At 44.0% G+C, this 20,695-nt stretch overlaps 1 protein-coding gene across 3 annotated transcripts in view; it reads left to right on the top strand.

Moving 5' to 3' along the window:
- Positions 1–2,335: 2,335 nt before the first annotated feature.
- The window catches only part of DCUN1D4 (defective in cullin neddylation 1 domain containing 4), a 66,899-nt gene continuing 48,539 nt past the window's right edge, over positions 2,336–20,695 (top strand). Inside the window, exon 1 of one of the 3 annotated variants that reach the window (XM_033106289.1) lies at positions 2,336–2,599. In XM_033106289.1, coding sequence (XP_032962180.1) covers positions 2,575–2,599 — 25 coding nt within the window. In that variant the 5' untranslated portion in view covers positions 2,336–2,574. Of the gene's footprint in view, positions 2,600–3,936; positions 3,973–20,695 lie in introns of those variants that run through there. The other 2 variants (XM_033106287.1, XM_033106288.1) reach the window with 2 other exon arrangements.

Here is a 20,695-nt window from a genome sequence, read left to right as displayed (position 1 = left end):
TGAACATTCAGTTCACTTTAAGGAACAGTTAATTAGTACCTACTATTTGAAAGCAGTGTATTAGGTACTAGGGACATAAAGATAAATGTAACAAGTTTCCTCAAAGGTTTATAATGTTGTGGATTATTAAAACAATAGGGTAGCATTTGCAGAATATTATGTAGTCATTGAATTATAACTATTTTATTCATAAAATGTGGGGGCAGTAAGGTTTAGCAGAATAATAATGAGCTTCGCCTCTCAATCTTCAGACTACAACTGACCCACTACAAAAATCTGTGTAAATTACTCTCTAAGTCTGTTTTTTATTTTAAAATAATCATATTGATCCCACTGAAAATGATGATGAAAAATAACAAAGGTTGTACATTCTATACTTTTTTATGGACACCCTGTGCCAGAAGAGAGCTAGGGGCAAAGCAGCTGGAAGGTCCCTTATGTAACTTAATCATTACATACATTATTACAAAGTTTGCTGCAAATGAATTCATATAGCAAATGGCTACCTAACACAAATTAATTGTGGTTTATTTGAATTTAGTAGTGTCAAGAAGCAAGCCCATTTCTGTACAAAAAAACAACTGTGTCTTAGCCCTTGAAGTACCATAAGAAGTAAAAAAAAAAAACACAAATACTACATGTACAAAATATGGACTTTTATAAGCTACATATAATTTCGTATTTCCTAGATGTAGAATAGGTTGAAAACATAAATGGGATAAAGAATTCAGGAGCAGCTTTTCTGCTGGTAGTATGGATGGCCATTCTTACGATTAAATTTGCCCAACAAGGAATGGCCTATCTCAGAGTGCAGAAGTAACTACCCATCTCTATGGCGCCCAGATGATGCTCTGTCAGGTTAAAGGTCACCAATATGAATGAGATTCTTGTTGAGAAGTGGATAAATTCACGTTCAATTCTGAGATTCTATGATTAGATGATGTGATTCATAAATGTTTGAATGATAGAAATATTATAGATTATATTTTATAAATTATGAGGATGTGATTTTTTTTTAAACGAAACATTAGGGATTAAATGGAGTTTATTACAACGGGAGTGGTGTGAGACAGCGGAACAGGTTTGATTCCGTTGTTTCAAATATCTTGTTTTTGGCGTAACATTTATGCCCTGATTTGAAACCTAAATTTTGGAACCCTGAAACTCCAAACCTTGGCTGTAGAAATCTAAAACCAAAACGACTGATGTTTTATTACCAGTTGTTTGTAGTGTCATCCATTCTCTGAGGTGAGATGGGTGGAATACTCTGGTGCTGTCCTGGTCAGGGCCTTAGGATACAAGGAGGGGATGTACGTGTGCGATGCACGTGTGCTGTCCTTGGGGTAGGATAGAGCGATCCTCCACTAGTATCTCAAAATAGTATCACTCACTACATCACACTGTGATGAGTTGGTTTGAAAGCATTGGAAAAACTGGTCAAAACTCATGAAAATGGTACCAATTCTTAGGAAATTCAATGGTCAGAATTCACCTAAATTAACGCCTTTCTCTACCAAGCAACAGCCAATTTTGTTTTCTGGACGGTCTCCCAGCGTCAATGACTTAGGTTCTCTTAGTTTACGCTAGTTGACCTTAGAGGGCTGGTGACCGGTCTTGTGTGCCAGACTGCGCCCAAAGCTCGAAGCGTGGTCCTGGATTTCCTGTATGCGGACTGAAGCATACAGATGTGTGTATGACGGACAATGCCTGTAACATTCGAAGGCTTTAGAACAGCCCATTTGTGACGAAGGGGTAAACGTGTTAACTCCAGAAAAGAAGTGCATTTCGAAAACGGGAAAAGGATGGACTGTTGTACAAGAAATGGGAATTTGTCCTTCACCAGAGGGTTTGCTGGAAATGAAGACGCGGCAATTATCCAGTTTCCAGGTGTAGAAAACAGCAAGAGAAGTCCCAGTTCAAGTTCGGCGCGGACTGGGCTCCTGCAGAGAGCCACTCTGAGGCGTGCGAGTAAGTGGGAGATCCGGACGCGTTGCGCCAGGCGCGAAGGATGGGTTGCCTCCTCTGTTTGGTGCAGCGGGATAAACGCTGCCCCGACAGCGCTTCCCCTGCCGGGTTTTTCGGGGAACACTTTTCGTGCTTTGTTTCAGACGCCGACCCATCCTTATCGGTTGGTCGGCACCGCCACCAATCCCGCCCGCGAAGGGGCGGAGCTTCAGGGTCAAGGTGGACCAATTCCCGGGCCTCGCCCCTACACGCGCTTTCGGACACCCGGGGATGAGTGACAGCAGTGGGGTCCAACCTCCTACTCCAGAGCGTGGCCTCCGCCAGGGGCGTTACGAAGACAAGGTGCCGGGGCCAATCGCATTGGATCTCAGGGGGCGGGGCCTCTTTGTCAGCCCCAGACCGGCGCTCACCGCACGCCTTTTGTCAAATGAGAAACGCGGAGAGGCTGTTCCTCAGCGGAGGTTTAGCCAATGAAGGAGGCGAGGTAGGCGGGCCGGGAGTGCCTGGCTGCGAGTCCTCAGCTCCCAGCCGAGGTGCGGCGAGCCGGTGGGGGGACCGCGAGGCGGGCGCGGGATCCTGGGCGGCGAGCGGCGTGTGAGGTGCCTGAAAATGCACTCGGATGCTGCCGCTGTCAGTGAGTAACAGAGAGCGAGCGGTCGGGGCCGGACGGCTGCCAACACTCTCCACTCGAGTCTCGCAGTCCCTGCGCCCGCGCCTCTTGTCCCGAAACGCGCGGGGAGCTCCTGCTTGGGAGCCACCCCGTCCCCTCCTGGGGCCAAGGCGGGCGGTGAAGCCGCGGGCTGCGCGGGGCGGGGGCGGGCGTGGGGGGAAGGGGCTGGCCTGCTGGAGGAGGGCGGAGGTGAGGGGGGTGGGGACTGGCTCCATTTCAGTGTTGGGGGAAGGGGGGTCGGGACGTGCGATGAAGGGCCGGGACCGGAGTGTCCGGGGTGAATGGAGGTGGAGGCGGCGGGCGTTAGAGGGCGGGGACGGGTGGTGGCACCGGAGGGCGTGAAAGGGAGCAAGCGAGCGGGCGCAGGGGTGAGGATTTCCTAGGGACTGAGCAGTGCGGGCGGCTGGGTGAGAAAGGCGGGTGAGTGTGAGGGGAGCTCGGGGGCGGGGACAATGGGAAGGAGGACTGGTTGGCGGGGGTGGGGGGAAACAATGGGGTGGGGGAATGGGGGCAGCGGCTGAGGGGCTGGGAGGGCGGGCAAGGAGATGAGGGCTGATGTAACGGGAGAGCGAGATGGTGGCAGGGATTGGGGTGTGATGCGATAGTTGGGGAGTCCAGCGGGCGGGAGGGGTATTGGAAGGCTGGTGGGCTAACTGGGAATGGTGAGAGGGACAGACGTTGGGGTAATAGGATGGAGCAGGTGTTGGGAAGCTAGGGTAATTGGGAATAAGGGGTAATTGGGAAGGAGAGGAGGGTTTGCGTGAGAGGATGGGGGTAGGGGTAAAGGAGGTGCGGTGTGGGTGAAGAGCTAGTTGGGTGGAAAGGGACGTTGGGAGGGGCCGGGGCAGGGGGACGACTGTCAAGTCCAGATTCAGGCTGTGCCGGGCTGTGGGGGGCTAAGGTGTCAGACTGTGTTTGGGGGAGGTGTTTCTTGCCCCCCTTTCCACTCCATCAAGACACGGTCCCTGGAGAGGGGAGCGAGCCCTGAGCTTCGGGGTCCAGGGAGGGGGCGGGGTTGAGACGTAGGGGACGGGGGAGGTGCCCCGAGGTTGGCGCTGGTCGCGGTTCCCCCGCGAGCGTCTGGAAGCGAGGTCAGCGCTGGCGCGTGCTCCGGCTGCGGGACTGGGAGGCGGGGCAGGGACGCGGGCTGCGGGTTTTCCGCTGTGGGAACTGGAGGGGTTGGGCCGTGGAGGCCGGGTGGGGGGTTTTGCGCAGGGAAGGTGTCGGGGTCCTTGGATTTGTCAGTGACGCAGTTTTCTAATTTTTGGTTGTCAGGTGTGGAGGCTGGTGCTTCAGGACCCGCTTTCCTGCAGGGAGCATGGAGCTGGAGGCCCCGGGTAGCTCCTGGTGGGGCGCGATCGCTCCTAGGCTTGAGGGGAGAGCGCTTTAGGGGTTTCCTTTAGGGTCTGGCTCCTTTCGCGGGGTGTGAAGGGGAAAGGCAGTGTCGCGGCATTCTGGGACTCGTAGTCCTGGCGGCGGTTGGGTTGGGTGCACGTGGGTAACTGTGGAAACGAGTTCCCAGAATGCAGCGCGCCGTTCGGAGCCTCCCTTTTCTGCTAACTCTTGCTTTATTCCTGGTGGACCAGAGAGTGCTCTCCCGAGGCTCCGCAGTCCCCTGGGACTGGAAATGGTTTAGTAGACCTCCCTTTGTCAGCGGGACGGGGAGAAAGCAAAGTGCAGTCCTTTCACACTGGGGTTCTTGATCCCGAAAGTTGATTTTCTCCCCCCCGCATTTGGTGGCTTTACTTGTGGAATAAATGCTCAGTGTTGAACCATTTAGCACGTTGGTTGTAGGAAAAACATTCAAGGTGCAACGCAACATAAAGGAGTGTTTTTAGGATGGTGTGTTTATTGTGGCGTCTGTTGGTTGTAAACGCTAGGTAGAAAGGTTCGGTCTTACATAAATCTGGGAACGCAGTGGAGACATGTAACCCTTGTGAAGATAATATAAATTATGTGTTTGTATTTCGTGGGCTGTCTGGATTGTTCAGGGATGAGGGGACTTTTTGAAAAAAGATGGTTTTGAAATGATTTGAGTGATGGAGGCCGCTTAATAGAATTTAGGGTGGAATCTAGGGTGGTTTCATTCATAAAGCCACCATGAAAATGTAAAGATGAATAAAGGGAATACATGATGTCTTCAGTTTTCAAAGAAGCATGGGAAGCAAATAAGAAGAGAGGAAGATAAACTCAGTGGAGGACCTTTAGAGATTTACACTTTTTTTGTTTTTGATTTTAGCTACAGCCTATAATTCCGTCTAGCTGCCTTGTAAGTATTAGAGACCATCCTCTTAGTCTGTAGACTCCCTGAACCTCATATCCTTTGCGGGTTCCCTTTGCCATTTATATGTAATGATTCAAAAAATTAATAATGTAGAGGGCCACAAGATTAGCTTGGAGATGAGAAATCATTTTTATGTGATATATAAGGTATTGAAACTATTGGTACCATAGTCACTGGAAGAATAATGACTCGATAAAAATTTTACCAAAAAGTCCTGAGATTTAGAAACCTAGTATGGTTACAAATACACTGAATGTGTACCTGATTCAATGATGGTTCTTTTCTTCATGGCTGAAAAATTGGGCAATGTGTGGTTTTTGGGGGGACATAGTTTATATCTATCTTATATTAATATAGTTTTTAAGTTTGTGGTGAAATATCCAGGAAGCCCTTTGTGATATGTAAATATGTAATATGGACATGTTTTTTAAAGTGTACATTTAACAGTGGAATTTGCTCTTGTAAAAGATAAAGTGTATGAGGTTGAAAACAAGAATTGTAATTGTCTTCAAAATGGTTTATTTTTTTTTAAGGAATATATTAGGCTAGTCATTTCTTTACCTTTTGCTTTATCTTGCGTTCCAAAGGGCAGGTGCCCTTTGCACACAATACAACTCCTTTCCTCCCCTAGCTCTCCAAACCCTAGGTTTCTATACGTTATCAGCTTATACTTTCTGCTTTGGTTTTTAGGATCCTCTTTGATTTTAGGCCTTTGAGGAGTTCCCTTATTTTCTTGTGAACTTAGCTATACATTTAAACAGACCTTTCATATACAGAATTTTTGGACTCTTTTATATGGGGAAGGATTTTTAGGTTGTCTTGTTTATAACATTGCCAGCAAAGAAAGTTTCCCTCATTTTCTCCACCTTAGATTACTTCTGTACATTTACTCTTTTCGTCCTCTTTTCCTGCCTTCAAGAAGTCCTCCTGCTAACACTTGATTACATTTTATCAAATGTTATTTATCATTATATTCTTTTTTGTTCTTTAGCTGCTCCCGGAAGCTCTTATTAGCTTGTTGGTTTCTTCCTGACTATAGTACATGTTTTGCATTATTCTCAATAATCATCATCATCATCATCATCATCTTGTTAACTCAGTTTAAAAATCAACCTGTCAGAAACCGACCTTGTGATGACCTCTGTTATGTCAGGATGCTTTTGGCAGGTAACAGTACTCAATTAAAAATGGCTTAAATAAGAAAAAAAAATAATGGCTTAAATGTAGAGCTTACTGTCCAGTAGCAAGAAGTCCAGAGGTAAGAGTTCTTATCTATCTTCTCTAGGTTCTAAGGTTGATGCAGTGTCTTAATGATAACTTAAGAATCTACTCCCTTTACATCATTTTCTTCCTCTATTAGTATTTTGGATTATCAAAAGTCTCAGGCTCATTACCTCATGTTTGCAATGTGGTTGCTGCAGCACCAGACATGCGTATGTAAGAAAGGGAGGCAAAAAGTTTATTTACTTACAACTTCCTCTTAACAGAGAGGTCTTTTCCAGAAGTTTACCTTAGCTACTTCCACTTGAGTTTCATTAGTTAGAACTGATCTCATGCCACTGGTACTTATGAGGGAGGTTGAGAAAGTGAAATCTGGCATTTTTCAGCTGTCGTGGCATATGGCCTTTGCTAGGGTGGAAGAAGGGTGAGGAGAACGCTCTGGGTTGGCAGCCTACAGGTATATCCCTGAACCAGCTACTTGGTGTGTCTCTGCCTTAGTCTCCATCATTTTTATCTGTTGATTTATTTTCTGCCTCATTCTGAAATAATTAGAGGGGACCTACAAAATATAGATAAAATCGTGTCAAGGGAAGGAAAATAAGCTATAGATTGACAGGCTACACATAAATGCTTGCTATACGTTAGAAAAAGGCCATGTATTTGGCTCTGAGCTTCCTAGTAGGCAAAACAAAGAGGAAAATGAGACCAATTTTATTCATTTGGTTAATGAAACTGCAGTTCATTTAATAACCTAAGCAGGATGCTTAGACATTTCTCATCCTCTTTCCCTGGTCAGTAGTGAAAGGGAGGCTGGATCTCTTCCCTTGCCTGTCCCCTCTTCCCTGTACCTCTTGCCATCATCCTTGGTCTGATCCATCCTTTCATATGTTGTAATAACCAGTAATCCTTTGGCCAGGCTCAACCTCCTCTATCTTCTCTATCACCAGTTGAATCATTTTTGTCCTTATGATTCCCTTACCCAAAAAACTGGAGGGCTCCCAGTTGCTTACCGAAATACAGACTCCTCAGAAGCTGGGGTCCAACCAGCTTCTGTAGTTTAAGCTCAGTTTCTTCCTCTTGGACTGCTCTTTGCTTGCCCACTGCCTTCAGTGCTACTTCTGATGGGACTTGATTATTGAGTTCCTTATTCCCTTGCTAGCAGACTCATGTTCCCTCGAATCGAATCTCCAAAGTACTGTTTACTTCTGTTCTCAATTTTATCTTATATAACAATAACTGCTTGTTTGCTTTTTTGTCCCTCTCTAATTAGGTTATTACCCCCTTGAGATCTGGGACTGTGTCTTAGTGTCCACTTTATTGTCCACCATGATGTCTTGCTTATTAGGTCCTCATATAGGGACTGAATTGAGCTTAACTGGTCAACTCTTGAATAGTTCGTGAATTATCCGGAAAATTTTAATTCTTCCTCTTGCTATCCAGCAGGTTTCTGAGTCTTTCATTATCTTTAGATTTTTCTTCAGGGAATGCAAACTTTCACATTCACCCTCTGCCTTTTTGGACGTCAGCCATGTGCAAACTGATTTAAATAGTATTTCTTTAAAAATACATGCATGTATCAATTTCAAAGAATGTCTGTGGCCTGGAGAAATTCTCAAAGAGGTTAAAATGCTAATGATGCTGAGGAACCAGGAGTCCGCGTGTGAAAGTGCGCGTATCCATTTCTGATCCGGGGGCCCACACCGCCCTGTGGAGGGGCTCAGGCAGGCCTGATCTTAGGGGCCTGGAGCGCTTTTGCTTCCCCCCCCCTTTTTATTTCATAACCAGTTCTGGTCCTATCTGGTTTTATTTCTGACTATTAACAATACATTGACATTGATGAAAAGCTTTTTTCATTTAAAAAGTAAACTTTGTTAGTTGGAGGTGAGTTTTCTGAGAATCTGACATTAATGCTGATACCTTTTTATAGTTGGTCAGATTGAATTAGTGTTCGGAGTTTTTCATGGCTTGTTCTTCTTTTGTCTTATTCTGGGATTCAGGTTAGAAGTACCTCTTGAGAATTATTGCTTTAAGCAGAACATACATTTAAAAATATTTTTGGCTATAAGAGAGGTTATAATTTGTGGCTTATGTTATAAGCAGAAGAAGGTATTGAGATACTACATTTTAAATAGAATCATGTATTTTAGCAATTATTGCATGACTATTTCAGCTCTAAGGATATTTTTTAAGTCATGTCCAGTGTTCGAGTTGACAAACTATCAGCTACTTCAGATTTGAATTTTTTTTTAGATTGAAAAATGCTGTTAATGAGTTATTTTCAATCTTAGAAGGTAGGCTTGTAGTTTTTGAAACTAGTATACTGAGTAAAATACTAAATAATATGAAAAAAGCCCCATCCTCCCCAAATAGCATTACCTCTGGGTATGATTCTTTTTAGTTTCATCTTTGAGGATGTTTTTCTTGTGAATACTTTTTTGCAAACCTTTGGTTACTTGCTGGCCTGTATCAGTAATATTGGCAGAAGCAGCGCGCATCCCTTTGTGTCTGTGGTGGGCAGGCCCCGGCTCCTCCTGTCATTGGTGTGGAGCTGCTTAGGCACACCCACCTCGACGTGGGAATTGGAAGATGGAGGCCAGTGATGGGAAGAGCCCTGCAGGCCCTTTGGAGAGCAGGGACAGTGGTTGCAGCTGCACTATTTCTATTTCTAGAGTCAGTGGAGGCTGCGGTGTGGGGTAGGGGGTGGGGTGTCCGGGCGGCTGGTCCTGGCTTTGTGGATGGTGCGCTCTGCTGAGTCCCCTGATGATGGTTGTATACCTGATGCGCTTGGTTCTCTGGATTTCCTAGGGAGTCTGTGAACTAGCCAATAGGTTTTAAAAAACAAATCCCTCTTTGTTTAAATTAGCTTGTTGGTTTCTGATGCTCACAACTAAGACTTCTGACAAATTCAACTTCCAGACCTGTCCCTGTCGATTCCTGGTGGAGGCACTTGTGGAGAAGAGCAGTGATTGGTCTTTCCACCCTGGTTGGACTCTGTGTAGAGTCCTGGAGTCCTGCTTGGAGGCAGCTTAGGGGACTGAAGAGGCGGAGCACACAGGCAGTGTGAACTGCGGGGGCTGCTTTGCCGGTGGTCAGGCAGGACTCTGAGCGACACACCAGCCACCCCACTGGTTCTCACCAGCCACCCCACTGGTTCTCGTCTGATGGAGCCTTTATTGCTGTCTTTCCCTAATCGCCTTTGTCCCTTAGGAAAAAACAATTCGAGGAGTTAAGGTGTAACTTGCGCATCTTTTTGGATCTGACTTGGGAATATTAGCTATGGAAATAAGACTTGTGGCTTTTTTTTTCCGATGGAATATTTGTTTAGCCAGAATTCGTATCTGATAGTCCTAATTGCTTGTTAGTCTACTTTATTGAGTATAATTTACATGCTATAAAATTGGACCTTTTTAAGTTTACAGTTTGATGAATTTTTGTAAATATCTATATTGGTATAAACACTACTAAAATTAAGATATAGGACATTTTTATTACCAAAAAAGTTCTCTGTGCCCTCTTGTAATTAATACTTCTCTACCTCCCACTATAATTTTTAGCTTTTAACATATATCATTTTAGTCCTCCATGCTGGTTGATAATTTGTTATTTTGCTGCTCATGGGGATATTACAATATAGAAAAGTATGATAAATCTCTCTTTTTTACTGAACTGTTAAATCCAAAGAAAAACTATCAGTGCTGTATAAATTGTAAATCTGATAATTAATATATTACCACATGAAACTGTCTATGTTGACTTGTTCTCTTGAAAGGTTTTCTAGTAAATGGCTTTTCATGCTTCTCTGTGGCCCAAAGACATACTATGCTAGGATGTGCTGCCTGAATGCGATGACGTCTTTTAATTGTTATCTGGGTCAGGTTAGGAGGCAGGAAAACATAATAGTTAAGTGTGAGGCCTAGAGTCAGAATGTCTGGGTTCAAATCCTTGCTCTGCTACCTATTAGCTGTGTGACCGCGGGTAAGTTACGCAACTGCTCTGTGTGCATTTCAGAGTTCTCATGTATAAGAAATAACTACTGCCAGGTATGGAGTTGTTCAGGCAACAAATGTTTATTGAGCACGTACTATACACCAGGGCCTGTTCTTCATCTTTCATGAAGTTTTCGTTCTGGTGCAGGGAAGAAGGCAAATAATAAACAGGCAAATCTGTAGAAAAAAATAAATCAGGGAAGCGGGAGAGCACAGGTAGCCCTCCCTGTAAGTGGAGGGGGGAGAGGGAGTGGAGAATGTAATTTTGAATAGCATGGTCAGGGAAGGCCTCACAAAGAAGGTTTTAAGTTAAGCTCTGATGGAGGCGACAGGGCATTCTAGGCAGAGGGACTGCAAACGCAGAGGCTCTGAGTGGGGAGCAGAGAGGCTGGTGTGCTTGGAGTAGAGTTGGGGGTTGGGCCAAGGAGAAAAAAGGAGGAGGCAAGATCAAAAATGGTCTCAAGGATTAAAGGAGATAAAACACAGTTTCTAAAGAAGTGCTTGGCACTTTTCTGTTTTTGTTGCTAATGATTACTGTCTAATGACAGTCTCCTCGTTAGGCTTTAAAAGGAGAGCCTGGAGAAGAAAAGAGGTGATTAAGAAGCACCGAAGGAGCGAGGCATTCCCTCACTCAGCCATTCACCAAACATTGGAGGCTTTTCTTGTTGCCAGGCGCTGCCTTGACAGGACTGAACCGGGGTCCTTGTATTTAAGGAGCTTCCTTCCAGCCAGTTAAGTGGTGGAGGCCGAGAAGTAATGGGCAGTTGAAGCGTGGGGCTGTGGCTGCTGGGTTAGCTGGTGCCTAAGCTGCTTTGGAACAAATAAGGAGTCAGTAAAATTAAACGTCAGGGAAGGGCTAGCAATTGTCATGTGGATTCAGCTTTGGAAGTTTCATTGTCTGAAGAAAAGAATCTGTGTGCACCTGGGGGGTGAGGTGGGAAGGTGGCTGTGCGAGTAGAGGGGACAGCCCTGAGGACTGTGGCCACAGAATGGGAGTTTGGGACCCCCCAGTGAAGCGGGGAGGGGAGCAGAGGGGTGGGCAGGAGCTACGTGGGGGGAGGGCCGAAAAGAGGTACCGGGAAGTGAGAGAAGAAACAAGAAGTCAAAAGGTGGGTGCAGGGAGAAAGGAGGAACCAAGGGAAATGGGAGGGACTGACACACACGGGATTATTCTCGCTGCTCGGCTGCTTTGCCTGATTAACTCCTGTAGTGCTCGCAGCCACCGCGGAGGTAGGTTGTGTACGGTTCTTATCCCCGTTCTGCAGATGAGGAAGCTGAGGTGAAGAAGTTAACTCACTTTTTCAGGGTCACACAGCTTGTAAGTAGTGCACTGAGATTCTAACTGAGGCATTGGGACTCCAGCACTGCCACTAAAGTAATGCTCATTGAATCCTGGTGGTAACCCTGCAGATACATCGGAATTCCATGTTTTGCCCCTGGGCTATGAATGATGACGGCAGAGCCAGTTGATATGATTATCTCTGTTTTACTTTTGGTTCTTTTCTTCTCAGAATGGGCTCCAACAGGATTAGGGTCACGGATGAATTCCTTCTTTCCCAGCCCTCCTCTTCTCATTTCTGCCGTTTTACTCGCAATAACAGAAGGCATTTAAAAATGGGTGCTTAGTGGGAAAGAAAAATATTTCCATACTTTTTTTTAACTCCCTGGTGAAATAGTCATTTTCAGTCTTCTTTAACATTTTATTTTAAATAGACGTGTGTTAAGTACTTTCCAAACACACACTATTAATATTTTTAAAAATATAAGAAGTATCTACCTACATTGCAGAAAAGCCAGAAAATGTACAATTGACCTTTTAGTAAAGCGATTAATGTAGTTTTGTGTAACATCTTTGAGATTTTCTTCTTTCTCCGTAGATGATCCTTTTCCCCTTTAAGATCTCTTTGTACAGATGCCATTCCCAAAATTAAACCACAGATTACTTGTTCTTAATTAAACAGGAAGCTGAGAAGGATAGTTGTATATTCAAGTCCAGGCAACTGGCTATTGAAGTTAGAGTTTTAAAGACCTGCCACCCTGTCATCCCTCTTGCCCTGTCTTTACTTTTTGATCTTCTACGTTTAGTCTGTCTTAGGCTCTTCCATTTCTAATAATAGGGATTAAAATAATGACCCTTTATGAGCGCATAGTCATGGGCCATCACTGTGCGAAGCACTTGGCATGTAACATCTCATTTCCTCCTCACAATAGCCCTGGAAAGAGGGTCTGTGATTCCGGCTGTACAGATGAGGACACTGAGGCACAGTGAGGCTGGGTTAAGAGTCACTCAGTGAGGACTCCACAGGGCTGGGACTCGAACCCAGGGCTTTCTGATGCCACAGCTGCACTCTTGAACCTAAATCTGCGCTCTTGTAACATTCGTGACGTTAAAGGATGATTTTTACTCTGAACTCCTGAGTTAGATGTGTGCTCTTCAGTGGGGAGGGTGGGGTGAAGGGAATGAATCTAGGGCCCTTTGTACCATGTTACATTTGGAGTGCAGCCAGACCCCGTGTCCTGAAGTGGCCCACTCCTTTGAGATGGCTCCCACAGGCATATGCTGTGCGATGGAGGACGGGTGCTAGGTGGCACAGCGCCTCTCCTGGGTGGATGGTTTCTCCTCCCAGCCTCTTTTATGGGTCCTGTGAGAGTTAGGAGGAAAAAGCCAGCAGCGGTGTGCTTGGATGGCTTTAACTTTGGATCTTGTGTTCAGTAAAAACGCTGCGTCACCTCTGATGACCTGCTTCCCCCCCTACTTAGTGGCTTTCCCCTTTCCATGCTCACCTTGTTGGCTTTCTGCCTTGTAAGTAGCAAATATTTATTGATGAGAATGACATTAACACCTTCGTCACTGCTGCTTTGTTTCTTTTCATTTTTGCCTGGCTTTTCAGCCTTGTAATCTTTTCCCTGGCGTTGATCTTTTTTTCACATGCTGCTTGATCTGTTTTTTACATGCTGATAGGGTACTTATGAATGAGTTAGATTCCTGTCTGTTTTGTGAGGTTGTTCCAGGAATGGATTGGCTGCTATTGAGTCGAGGGTGGGGACAGAACTCTCCTCTCTGCTTGCACATTAGAATCACTTGGGCTGCTTGAGAAAAGATCAGTGCTCCCCTCCCCCCATTTTTATTTCAGTGATCTGGATTGGGGTGCCAGCAGTGGCATTTTTTTCAAGCTCCCCAGGTGATTCTGATGTACAGTCACTGGGTTCGTTTAAGTAGCTTAATTAGTGTGCTGGGTTTGGTTTGGGGTGTGGGGGAGAGGGTTCAAAATCTGCAGCTTCTGTCACCTGGGCCCTGCACTGGGCGGGTAGCACAGACCATTCCTGCACCCCATTTGACATAGCCAGCACTCAGGTACGCTCTCCGTGTGCCAGGCACTGTTCTAAGCACATTGCAGCAAAAACGCATTTAATCCTCACAGTATCCTTATGAGGATGGCACTATTATTATCCATTTTACAGATAAAGAAAGTCCTATTTCTAGCAATGAAAGGCATGTAGAATGAAGCTGCCCCACAGACCTAACTTTTGGGTTTTCCTAGTATTGCGATATAGAAAACTCATTTCAAATCTTTGTGTTTTAATAATTTGACCTCAAATATGAATATATTTGTTTCTACAGATGAGATGTATACTCGTGCCATCTCATATAGCTAAATAGCTGTCAGTTGGTATGCAAAGGTGTAAGTTGATACTGTAGAACATTTAAAACACTGCTTGTTTTTTTTTTTAAGTTTTTTTTATTTTTATTGGGGAATATTGGGGAACAATGTGTTTTTCCAGGGCCCATCAGCTGCAAGTCAGGATGTTGTTTTCAGTCTCGTTGTGGGGCGCGCAACTCGGCTCCAAGTCAAGTTGTTTTCAATCTAGTTGTGGAGGGCGCAGCTCACTGGCCCATGTGGGAATCGAACCGGCAACGCTGTTGTTAAGAGCTCATGCTCTAACCAACTGAGCCATCCGGCCGCCCCCTAAAACACTCCTTTTTATAGTGCCAAAAGCAAGTAGACTTTACTTTATGGTAGATTTTCATATTCCAAGTTATTTTAAAGTAGAACTCATTTTTAATGATTTTTATTACTTAAAATTGCATTTTGTACTTTTTTTTTAATTGGGGAATATTGGGGAACAGTGTGTTTTTCCAGGACCCATCAGCTCCATGTCAAGTCGTTGTTTTCAGCCTAGTTGTGGAGGGCGCAGGTCACTGGCCCGTGTTGGAATCGAACCGGTGACCTTAGTGTTATGAGCACTGCACTCTAATCACTGAACCAACTGGCTGCCCCGCATTTTGTACTTTTAAAATCAGACATTTGAGCTCATGTGTAGATAGATCTGCACTGACTTGTGATCTGACCTGGTCTTTACACTCTGGCTACTGTACCCTTCCAGGATACTAAGCAAATCTAACGTTTGCATTTTAAACATGCTCTAGTCTCGCCATCATAAGACCCTAATCAAGACTCGCTCAATCCCATGTACATTTCTAGTCTCCCTTTCACAGTCAAACTTCTGGAGCAGGATTTTTATGTTTGACATAGTCTGTCTGCTCCCTCACTGCCTGCTTGATTCTCAGCCCACTTTATCTGGCCTCAGTTCTGGCTTCAAAATCTTTGCCAAGGTCACATTGCTAACCTCGGTGACTACGTACTTATAAAGCATTTATTCTCCTGTTTATTGGTACCTGTCATGTACTAGGCTTTTGCTGTTTTAGGTATTGGGATGTAGTGGGGAACAAAGCAAAAGAAAGTCCCTGTTTGCCTGGACCTGGGGCTCTAAGGAAGTGGCAAAGGATAAAGATGTAAATATATATAAAGTATAATGTCAAGTCACTAAAGACTTCATATTGTATGAATCCATTGATATAAAATGTCCAGAATAGGCAAATTTACAGAGACAGAAAGTGGATTTATGGTGGCGTAGGCCTGAGGAGTGAGGGGAGGAATGGGGAGTGACGGCTAATGGGGCGATAAAAATGTTTTAAAATTAGATTGTGGAGATGGTTGCACAGCTCTGTGAAAACACTGAAAAACATTGACCGCACTTGAAATGGGTGCCTTGTGTGGTTTGTGAAGTAGATCTCAATAAAGCTGTTAGAAAATGTCAGAAAGTGACGAGTACTTTGCAGTAATCTAAATCTGGTGGGGGTTGGAGGTTCAGCTTTGGATAGAGAAGTCGGGGGAGACCTCTGTGCCCAGGTGACACTTGAGTAGCTATTTCATTGAGGTCACCTGTCAGGCCTGTGAGCATCAGAGGCTGTTGAGACAGAGGGCATATTAAGTGCAAAGGCCCTGAGGTAGGAAGTCACTTGTATTCAAGGAGACGTGTGGCTGGAATGGGTGAGCAGGGATGAGTGGAATGAGATGACTTCGGGCAGGTAACTTAGGTCAGGTAGAGTTTTGGAAGGACGTGTGGAAGACTCGGATTCTATTGTGCTTCAGTAACAAATCCGAAGTCTCAGCGATTGAAATCAAAGGCGGCTGGAGGTCTCCACTCGAGATCACTGACATTCTCATCCTCTGTCTGAAACCTGTAGGACAGAAGGCTTCTCTTCTAGAAGGAAGGAGGCCACGCACACCTAAACACTGGCTCTCAGCTACACTACATCCTTGGCTGTAACACAGAGTTGATTTCTTTTTCCATACGACTGAGTGAAATTCACCTTTCGGGAGGATGGGCCAGGTGACCCATAGCTTAGAGAAGCCCTACGCTGTCTGTGTTGAGTCCCAGTTAGAGAGGCCCAGCCCTGTACCATTAGGTCATGTTCTTCTGTCCCAGAAGCATTCGGGATGAGTTCTGGTTTTGATAACCTTTAATTTTGTCCAATTCTGTTTCACTCTTTTGGCATAACATGGTCATTTTTCTGTCACTGTCCCAGTGTCCCGTGGAGGACCCCCCCCCCCAGCGTTTACTGGTTTAGTTTATCATTTTCATTGTCATCAAACAGCAGTTATTAAGTACATATCTGTGCATAGTGCTGCATCAAAAGCTTTTATACCTGAGAGCATTGCTCTGATTGGCCAGCTGGAGTTTAGCTAATGATAAACTACTTTTATGACTCTTTAGTGACCAATAGAAAGAAGTTGTACTTAAAATAGAAATAACATCCGCATTACTGGTGGTACCTTTACTGCACATCTTTTCTCTTTCTTTTTTTAAAGGTAGGTTGTTCTAAATTTAGCCAGTTTTGATAGCTTAAAAAACATATATTACCCTAAGTGTGCTTGATTATTAACAACTTTGCATGGGAAATGCTGTTGGCTTTTTTCCTTTTATCTTTTATGGAGCGTGAAGATAGATCAGATTAGAAATAAGCTAGAATGGAAGAACAGACTTTGGGTTGGGAATTAGAAGATGTAACTTACTCCCAGCTTGGCCACAGCTAAGCTGTCTGACCTGCTTGAGCTAATAAAATGAGATGTGGACAAAAGGATGTGCAGCACAGCTCCTCTCTTGTCTCCCGAATGCAGCCTTGTTCTTTTTCCTCACAGCACAATCACATTTTATATAGAAGTTAGTTCTAAAGTCCATATGTAAGGTGACAATCACCCGTATTAAAAATATCACTGGCACTACTTTCAGGAGATGCCCGCTGGGGGTTGTCCAGCGCAGCCAGCCCTTTCCTCCAGCATTAGAACAGGTCGCTGTCTCTTCAGCTGAGCACCAGTTGAAGCAGCTACCTTGCGTTTAAGGGCCGTGTTTATGGAAAAAAAAATCTTTAAATACTAGACTCCTACACTGTTGCGAGATGCACACGTGATTGGCATGTAGTAGCTGAGTGACTATGGGATTCACGTTGCCCCTTCTCCTGCTCAGTAAGGAGAAGGGAGGGCAGTTACTGGGACAGTTGGAAATTTACTTTCTTCTCTCCCCCTCCTTTTTTTTTTTTTTTTGGCCAAGTGAATAAAGTTGAATTTGTTTGAGTTAAATGTGGATATTCTGCATTCCCATTGTGCTCTGCATGTTCCCTCTCCATTTTTACTGCCACTAACTTAAGGCCCTGATGATTTTCCATTCCAATCACTTCCAGTTGTCTTCAGGAAAGTCCATCCTAAAATCCATCCTAAATCCAGGCCACCCAGCATCTATGCCACACATTTGCCATAGAAATGATCTTCCTAAAAAACCCGATTTAAACCACTTGTGTGGCGCCCTGACGCAGAGCCGTGCTACTCACACTTCTCCACCAGCCTTGGGCTATGGCAGAGGTTCCGTGACTTAGGTGCCCTCTCGGTCCTGGGAGCCTCGCTCAGTGTGGGCACATTTCTTTAAAGTCTTATACCATAATCACGTTTTTGTGTTCATGTAACACTCCTACAGATGAATTGCCATTGAGCAGAGTTGATGCTGCTGCTTGAATGTGCCGTATTTATCTGTTACACTCGCATACCCTCTGGCTCAGTTGGAATCTCCTTAGGAGATTAAAGCTAAACTCTGAAGCAGGATTCAGTCTTCTTTTTTGGACCTTTTTTTGAGTCTATTACTATGCCGCTTCTCACATTTGAAGAACTAATGCTGTAGATGTACTAAAAAGCCCTGAACATACTGAATTTAGGTCTTGGTGCATTTGTGTCTGCATTCATTTATTCACTGAGTATTCACTGAGCACTTAGTATGTGTCAGATATTGTTCTAGTAGGTAGTAGGGATACAGCAGTCCTTCGTGAAGCTTACATCCTAATGGGAGAGGAAGATGACAAATATATGACATGTTATCAGGTGGTACCATAAAGAGAAGTAAAGCATGGCAAGGTGATAAAGAGTGAAGGAGTCCTGTTCGTTGGATGCGGCAAGGTTTTGTAAGAACAGGATATTTAAATGGCGACCTGATGGAGTATGAGAGCAAGTAGAGGGAATAGGACTCAAGGCAAAGAGAACAACATGTGCAAAGGCCCTGAGGTAGGAGTATGCTTGGACGGTTTATGGAACAGCAGGAAGCTCACTATGACTGAGAAGAACGAGCCAGGGGAAGATGAATAGGACATGGATTGAATAGATGGCTAGAGGCAGAGTGTGCGGGCCTCTGAGTTTATAATTAGGACTTTTCCCTCGCGTGCCTTCCCTTTCCATCTGTCACGTTTGTGTGAGTTTGGAATTACTTTAAATTTGTTCACATGCTAGCTAGTTGCCCCTGTATTTACTGAGTAATTATCTCATCCCCATTAATTTAAAATGCAGTTTTATTATTATGATTATATGTGTGTTCATACATATGTACATACATGCATACATACATGTTTATCAACTCTCTTCCATTGGTTTGTTGTCTTACACACATACCTACCATTACAGTTACTATACAGACTCCCCCATTATCTGTGGAGGGTATGTTCCAAGACCCTCAGTGGATACCTGAAACCACGGATAGTACTGAACCTTATATATACTATGTTTTTTCCCTATACATACATTTTTTTTTTACTTAAAGGGGGTACTTTATGACTTTGCTTTGGCATATCCCAATTGTCAGCATCACTACATTTGCGCTTTGGGGCCATTATTAAGTAAAAGAAGGGTTCCTTGGACACAAGCCCTGCAATAGCTTGGCAGTTGATCGGTCGATCTGGTACCGGAGAGGGCTGCTAAGTGACCAATGGGCAGGAAGCATGTACAGCGTGGGTAACGCTGGACAGAGGGATGGTGCGTGTCTCAGGCAGGCATGAGGTTTCATCACGCTACTCAGAACACCACACAATTTAAAACTTATGAATTGTTTATTTCTGGAATTTTCCATTTAATATTTTTGGACTGTGGTTGACCTCAGCCAACTGAAACCACAGAAAGCAAAACCACGGATAAGAGGGGACTAATGTACCTTTATATTTGACATTGGCAAACTACAGCCCATGGACCAAATCTGGCTCACCACCTGGTTGTTTTTATAAATAAAGTTTTATTGGAACACAGCCACACTCATTTGTTTATACAGTGCTTATGGCTGCTTTTGAGCTACAATGGCAAAGTAGTAGCAACAGAGATCATATAGCCCACAAAGCCTGAAATATTTATGATCTGGTCCTTCCAGAGAATTTACCAACTTCTGCTTTATACTATGTATTGATATCTGATAGGGCAAGTTCTTCCTCATTCTTTTCAACAATTTCTTGGCAAACCTAGCATGTTTGTTCTTTCAGATGAACTTTAGAACCAATCTGCCAAGTTTGTCTGACTCCCTCCCTTTCCCCACCTCTTTCTTAGGGATGGGAAACTGGGAGGTGCAAAGAACAGGAATTTGCAATTACTTTGTAGTTTAGTAAAGGGAGAAGGATTGCTTTACAATACTGGGACTTTGCATTCCAGGAATGTAGTATCTCTGTATTTATGTTTTTCAGTAAGCTTTTATTGTTTCTTCATTTGAATGTTGCATATTTAAGTTTATTCCTACATGTATTATTGCTTTTTGTTCCTAATAAAATTGAGATCACCTCCCAGCTGTATTTTACAAGTGACTGTGGCATAAAGGAAAGGTTTTAATTTTTGTACATTTAAATTGTTTTTGACCCTCTTACGGAAATAGACTGTTAATTTTTAAAATTTGATTCTCTTGGTTGATGGTCATTGTTTGAACTTACCCGTAGTTGTTTCATTACAGATATTTATGTCTTGGTCTATTCTGTGGGACTCTCTACCTGGGGTAGTTTGGGGGAATGGACTTGCACCCTCTCTGAGGCACACATTTTTTTCTTCTGTGTTATGTGGATTACAGCAAATGGTAATTACAAAACAACAAAAAACCCAGCAACCGAGAAAACTTTTATGCCCTGTCAGCCTTTGTTGGTAGTTTTAAGAATACCCAGAAGATAATTTCAGCAAGCTATTTATCACGCAGGCTGTGGCTTTTTACAGAGCCATTTGTTGCTGTTAATTTAGAATATAGGGTTTGCATGTCACACAGGAGAGTCAACCCCAGTCATTGCTTTACTCTAAAGAGCCTTTTGATGGTGGAATAAAGTTGACTTAACGTAGTATTTCCTTCGGAATTGAAATATGAGCCGAAGGAGATTTTTATGAATCAGTTAGTGCTTTCCTAAATACATTCTCTGTAAAGCATTTGATCTTTACTCTTAACATCTATTCCTTAAAGATGTCAAGTCTTTTTTAGATTTTAAGGGCTATTACTTGCCCTGAGCACTGAACAGATGAACCATAAATTTAATATGTATTAATTTTTGTGGATTTATCTTTTAAGGCCATTTTTGTCTTTTTTTTCCTTGAATTTGTGTCTCCTCCTTAGTTTCTTTTTACCTTGGTGAAACTAAAGGAAAAGGATTCATGTTGCTGGTTCCTTTACTTTTTACTGATTTTTTTGGGGGGTGAAGTGATGACACGGTGGTGACGGTCGTAGCCATTGGATATGGAAATGGAGACTTGCTGACATATGTGGTTTGTGAAATGGACTTCGTTGTTCTCTGTTTGTAAACGTGAAACTTCATGTATAGAGCCTGGTCTTAATCACTCCTGTAGATATTTTCCACTGTGTAGAGATGACCTTTGACCGTCAGGAATATCAGTTGGTGATGTACGAGTGCAGCGAGGCCCTCCTAGGCTGTGGAGATGTGTCAGGCCGTGTGTCTCA

The sequence above is a fragment of the Rhinolophus ferrumequinum genome, chromosome 5 (assembly GCF_004115265.2).
Source record: "Rhinolophus ferrumequinum isolate MPI-CBG mRhiFer1 chromosome 5, mRhiFer1_v1.p, whole genome shotgun sequence".
In the NCBI taxonomy this organism is placed as follows: Eukaryota; Metazoa; Chordata; class Mammalia; order Chiroptera; family Rhinolophidae; genus Rhinolophus; species Rhinolophus ferrumequinum.
This window is presented reverse-complemented; position numbering and strand designations above follow the sequence as displayed.